Below are 6,000 nucleotides of genomic sequence, written 5' to 3'. Positions count from 1 at the left end.
TTGTATATAGCTTAAGTGTGTGTGTGTGTGTGTGTGTGTGTGCGTGTGCATATTGTGGGTTTTACTGGAGTATGTTATAAATGTGCCCCAATTGTAGCTCCTATGGCATGACCTCAGGCAACCATTCAGACTCCCCCTAGTACTTACCGGGGAATCTTCAGGTATAGTGTTTGCTCTGTAAGCTCAAGCATCACTTTTACCTCTCTCTCTGTTCCTATGTGGCTCCGGACAGGCCTCCACTCAGCTAGAGCCCCTGCTCACTCCTCTGCCAATCATCATCTTGCAGTTCCGGGGAAGCTTGTCTCTTTTAGACCTCGCCTCTATTCCTCCTACTACAGGCTGGTTCCCCATCACCAGTGACTGCACAAGGGAAAGAGAGGGGCAGGAGGGGGTGAGAAACTCTGCTCTCTTTCTATGCCTTTTATTTCTTTTTTTTTTTGCCTTGTTGCAGTGACTTCCATTAAGTTCCAGAACTTCCAGTACTGTGTTAAAAGGACTGATGAGAGTGGATGTTCTTGACTTGTCCGTGATTTTAGAGGGAAAGCAGTCAGTCTTTTACTGTTAAGTATGGTGTTAGCTGTAGGTTTTTTGTGGATGCTTTTTTTTTTCAAGTTGGGGAAATTTCCCTCTAGTTTGCTGAAAGGCTTTTTTTTTTCCTTGTAATGGATGTTTGATTTTTTTTAACATATTTATTGGAGTATAATTGCTTTACAATGGTGTTAGTTTCTGCTGTATAACAAAGTGAATCAGCTATACATATACATATACCCCCATATCCCCTCCCTCTTCCTTCTTCCTCCCACCCTCCCTATCCCACCCCTCTAGGTGGACACAAAGCACCAAGCTTATCTCCCTGTGCTATGCGGCTGCTTCCCACTAGCTATCGATTTTACATTTGGTAGTGTATATATGTCCATGCCACTCTCTCACTTCATGCCAGCTTACCCTTCCCCCTCCCCGTGTCCTCAAGTCCATTCTCTATGTTTGCCTCTTTATTCCTGTCCTGCCCCTAGGTTCTTCAGAACCATTTTTTTTTTTAGATTCCCTACATATGTGTTAGCATACGGTATTTGTTTTTCTCTTTCTGACTTACTTCACTCTGTATGACAGTCTCTAGGTTCATCCACCTCACTACAAATAGGATGTTGGATTTTTATCAAAATGCTTTTTCTGTATCAATAAGGCCTGTTTTTTGAGTCCACATGTCTGATTCCAGCAAATTTCTCTTTCCAGAACGCTTGTCTGTGGGAATTTCTACTTCCTTTAGGTGATCACCTCCTATGCCCAAAATGGTTGGGCTGAAGGCCCTCAAAAGGCCACCGCTTCCAAATAGAATAGCCATGAAAATCAGTACATTTTCAATGTCAGGAGTATTTGCTCTCAACTCAAGCAGAAAGACATTAACAACACAGCTGATGCTAAACTTCACCCAGTCTTGCCTAATTTCATTTTCATGATCAGTTCCAAGAATCTTACCCTGGGTCCTGAAATACTTCACTGCAGTCTGGAGGTCTCAGCCAGTGCTCAAACAAAAATACACACTCACAAAAACAAGCAGCAAGTTACACTAAAGATTGCTCTTTGCAACACTGGTTTTTCAGGGTTCTATGGTTATATGAGTTTGTGAAATGTTGATAAAAGGAGGTTAAACAGTATTGATATGCTAATATGTATGATAAATCTCCCAAGAGGAGCTATATAGAGGGACTTCTTTCTCAAAATTTTTTGATTATGAAAGTGTTGTATTTCAGGACATCTTCTGGGTAATGAGCTTTGGAGAAAGCTAATTTACAGGTGAAAGAAATCTAAATTCACAGAAAGAATTATATATATTTTTTTGTTCCAATGAAGAAATGTAACACAGTCTAACAGAAAAAACTATGCCTTTTATTCTTTTCAATATAGCACATTAAAGTACACTAAGTTTAAATTTAGTGTTCAGGTTACTAGTTTGTTTTCCCTACCAACAAGATGGGGGGCTTGATTTGTATTAAAGGCCTATTCAGGGCAACCTTTCAGATTAATGGAAAAGTTTGGCCCAAATGGGTCTTGAGAGAGAAAATCTTTGAAATGGCAGTTTTTATAGTTTCAGCTTGAGTCCTCTGACTTAAAAAACTGTTTTGGAAGGATACCTCCAGTTACATTTAGATTTGATCATTTGCACTCCTTTATTTACCTCAAGACACTGAAGTTTTGAGCAGGAGGCTTAAGTTTGGAGTATGGGTTTTAGAGTCAAACTGCCTGAGTTCAAACTCTAGCTTGCTATTATACCCCTCCTCACAAGCTGTGAGACCTTGGACAAGCCATTTAACCTCCCAGTGTTTCCATTTTTTACAGTTTACAAGTACTTTCACAAAGACTCATAACAAGCCAAAGTAGGGGAAATAATTTGATCATCTCCATTTGACTCTTGATGGAACATTTTTAGAATGTATAAGCGACTTGCCCAAGTTCACAGATAAATGAAGCCACAGTGACTCAATATCAGATATTCATTTAGACTTTAATACTTGGGTATTTTTCCCAGTTTATTATATGTTACCTCCCAACATCAGATTAAAAATGGCATATTCGCCATTCTAAAATGGAATGAATATATAGATTATATAAATACAACTTTGCATATGAATAAACAGGTTTAAGATGTACTTGGGATAATTCATGAAGATTTCCTGAAGGACGTCTGCAGGAATGTGAGAAGGTAATTAACATTCATAACTTTTATTGAGCACCTACTATATGTCAGATCCTATTCTACACATTTAACAAATAATTCTCAAGCCTCCCAGTAGCACTTTGATTAGGTTTTAAGGAAGAGGAAATTAGGCTTTCCGAGATAAATGTTCCCCAAATACACAGAATAGTCCTTGATTGTGCTGCATGAATCTACACATGATAAAATGACATAGAATTATACACACATCGTATGTCAAATCACTGCTTTTGATATTGTACTACAATTATGTAACTGTTAGGGGACTCTGGGTAAGTAGGACCTCTCTATCTTTGAGGAGTATTGGTCAGGTATTTTATAGAATGACCTTCAGTTTGGCTTTGTCCAATGTTTTTCTCACAGTTAGAGTTTACGGGTTTTGGGGTGACAGACCACAGAAGTCTGTACTATATTTGCAACTAACTGAATAATAATTATTTTGAAATAAAAAGTTAAAAAAGTATTGTTATGCTCCAGAGGGGGATTTGTAAATTTACTTAACTGCAGTCCCACAACACCCATACACACCGATTAACAGCGTTTAGAATGTGGATAAAGAAACTAAGCTTAACTATATGCTTCCAGCACCTCGTATCTGGCACAGAAAGATTTGGGGATGGGACGGTGGGCAACGTAATACGCGTGGGCTTGGGGAAGTCGCTCGGTTTCTCCAAATCCAGACTAGACGTTTTTCAAACTGCTGAGCCGAGGCCCAGACCTGAGGTCTCCTTTGGGCCATAGCCAAACCGCTGCACCGCGCTGCTGGGAACGGTCCGGGCGCAGCTGGAACCGCAGCAACAGGCCTCAAGGCGTCTAGGCCAGGTCGCACCGGCCGGCGTCCTCGCCTAGCGGAAATACACGTCCCAACCCCCCACTCTTCACGCACCCACCCACCCCGCCACGGCCCGGAGCAGCGGAGCTGGGCGGGGCGCAGGCTGCGGCCACTCCCCGGGCTCGAAAAAAAACTGGGACGTTGCGGACGCGTAGCTGGCGGGACCAGAGGCGCGTGGCACGCGCTAGCCCTCCCGCGCATGCTCCGCCCGCCCGCCCGCCTCCCCATCCCGCCCCCGGGTCCCGCCTCTCTCTCTCCCTCTCCCTCTCCCTCTCCCCATCCTTCGCCAGACTCCCTCGCCAGCCTCCCTCTGAGCTTGGCCCCTCCGGGCGGGCGGCCGACGTCCCGCGTGCGTGCCGGCGCCTGACCTCACTTCCGGCTAACGCGCTCGGCTTGCCCCCTGGCCCCGGATGGTGACTGGCGGTGGTGCTGCATCTCCCGGGACTGTCACTGAGCCGCTTCCAGTGTGATTGTGCTGCGCGCAGGCCGGAAGATGGCGGCTGCGGCTGCGGCGGCCTCGGGCCCGGGCTGCTCCTCGGCGGCGGGGGCGGGAGCGGCCGGGGTCTCCGAGTGGCTGGTGCTGCGGGACGGCTGCATGCGCTGCGACGCCGAAGGGCTGCACAGCCTCTCCTATCACCCGGCGCTCAACGCCATCCTGGCCGTCACCAGTCGCGGGACCATCAAAGTCATCGACGGCACCTCGGGGGCCACCCTGCAGGCCTCGGCGCTCAGCGGTGAGTGTGCCGCACGCCGGGCGGGGGCCGGGCCGGCCGCGGGAGGAGCCGGGCCCCGGGATGCCGGGGAAGGAAGCCGCCCAGCCCCGGGGCTCGGCCTCGGAGGGAAGCGGCGTGACTGGAGCGGGTGGCGGAGGGCAGGGCTGGGGGCTCAGGCCTGGCTGTGAAGGGAGGCCCGGAAGCTGATTGAGGAGGACCTTAGGACTTGGCTTTTTCAGCGGCGGCAGCTGGGAAGAAAAGACGGGCGAGGCGGGGAGTGGTGGGAGTTGCCTTTCGGGCTTTGAGCGTCCGGTGTGGGTTGGTCCTCTGGGAGAGGTGAGGAGGCCTAGGAGCTCAGCACCGGAGAAGCCCAGGTCCCCTGCTAGGTCCTGGAGAGGGTGTCGGTACTGCCTTCTGTTAGATCAGAAAGCGACAGGGTCGCAGGGTTGGTCCCGACGTGAGAGGCCGGTGGCCAGAGGCGAGCGTCCGAGGCGGCATCCAAGCCCTACCCTCTTGTGGAGAGAAGTGGATCCGTGTCTGTTCCTGGGACCCGCAGGTGCTGGGATGTACAGCAGGCTTCGCGCCCGAGATGGGGGTGGGGTGGGTCTGGAGTGGGGGCGGGGAGGGAAGTAGGCGGGCCAGGTGCCTGAACTGTTCCGTCGACGACTTTAGGACTCCGGAGGACGCCATGGAAGACTAGCCCTTGTCCCCTAGCTCGGGGCTTCCACCTTCTACTCACCAGGGACGAGAAACTCAGCACCTGCGGTGTATGAGTTATAGATTCCTTTGGGTTCCGAACTAGGTGAAACTTCCGGCCCTCTCTGCTGGTTTTACCACTGCGAGCTGGAAGTTGGGATACGGAGGCGCGTGTGAGGCTCACCAGTGGAGGAGAGCAGTTCTGGCTGGTGTAAACGTTGGTCCAGGGATGGGACCTTGAGTATGCATGAGGTGAACGCTCGGTGGGCTGGGGTGGAGTGTTTTGGAATTGCCCTGGCTAGGTTACGTTTGGCTGAGACGACATTTCATTCGCGGTTGAATGATGAGTGGCTTAATTTAGATGTTACAAATTGATATTGAAAAGTTAGTATACAAGTGAGTTAGACTCACGCACAGAGATGTAATGTGTATGACTGTCCATATTTAGCCAAGTGGAAGTAGTTACGTGGTCTTACCCATTCACTTGTATTTTAACAGAGACAAATAAGGAAAGGTCGTTATTCTGATTTACTGTCTGAGGCACTTAAGAGTAAATGGGAATCTAGGTATACAAAGTTAAAGGATTTAATTTTTTTTTTTTTTTTTGGCTGTGTTGGGTCTTCGTTTCTGTGCGAGGGCTTTCTCTAGTTGCGGCAAGCGGGGGCCACTCTTCATCGCGGTGCGCGGGCCTCTCACTATTGCGGCCTCTCTTGTTGCGGAGCACAAGCTCCAGACACGCAGGCTCAGTAGTTGTGGCTCACGGGCCTAGTCGCTCCGCGGCATGTGGGATCTTCCCAGACCAGGGCTCGAACCCGTGTCCCCTGCATTGGCAGGCAGACTCTCAACCACTGCACCACCAGGGAAGCCCAAAGGATTTAATTTTTGTTTTTGTGAGCGTTGTGAAAGAAATGGGTTGTGTATAGCTATAGAAAATAAACCTGGAACACATCTAAAATATGTCTAAGGGAAAGTTTGTATTGTAGTCTTGTAATTTTTCTTTTCTTGGCTTAGGTAAAGCACAGGAGTGGTGTCCCAGATGTAGCAAT

At 48.5% G+C, this 6,000-nt stretch overlaps 1 protein-coding gene across 8 annotated transcripts in view; it reads left to right on the top strand.

Moving 5' to 3' along the window:
* Positions 1-3,895: 3,895 nt before the first annotated feature.
* The window catches only part of BIRC6 (baculoviral IAP repeat containing 6), a 249,296-nt gene continuing 247,191 nt past the window's right edge, over positions 3,896-6,000 (top strand). For 4 of the 8 annotated variants that reach the window (XM_057557865.1, XM_057557863.1, XM_057557864.1 and 1 more), the window contains exon 1: positions 3,899-4,279. In XM_057557865.1, the coding sequence (XP_057413848.1) occupies positions 4,039-4,279 (241 nt within the window). In that variant the 5' untranslated portion in view covers positions 3,899-4,038. Of the gene's footprint in view, positions 4,280-6,000 lie in introns of all 8 variants that reach the window. The other 4 variants (XM_057557867.1, XM_057557866.1, XM_057557868.1 and 1 more) reach the window with 2 other exon arrangements.

Source organism: Balaenoptera acutorostrata, chromosome 12, assembly GCF_949987535.1.
Source record: "Balaenoptera acutorostrata chromosome 12, mBalAcu1.1, whole genome shotgun sequence".
Lineage (NCBI taxonomy): Eukaryota > Metazoa > Chordata > Mammalia > Artiodactyla > Balaenopteridae > Balaenoptera > Balaenoptera acutorostrata.
This window is presented reverse-complemented; position numbering and strand designations above follow the sequence as displayed.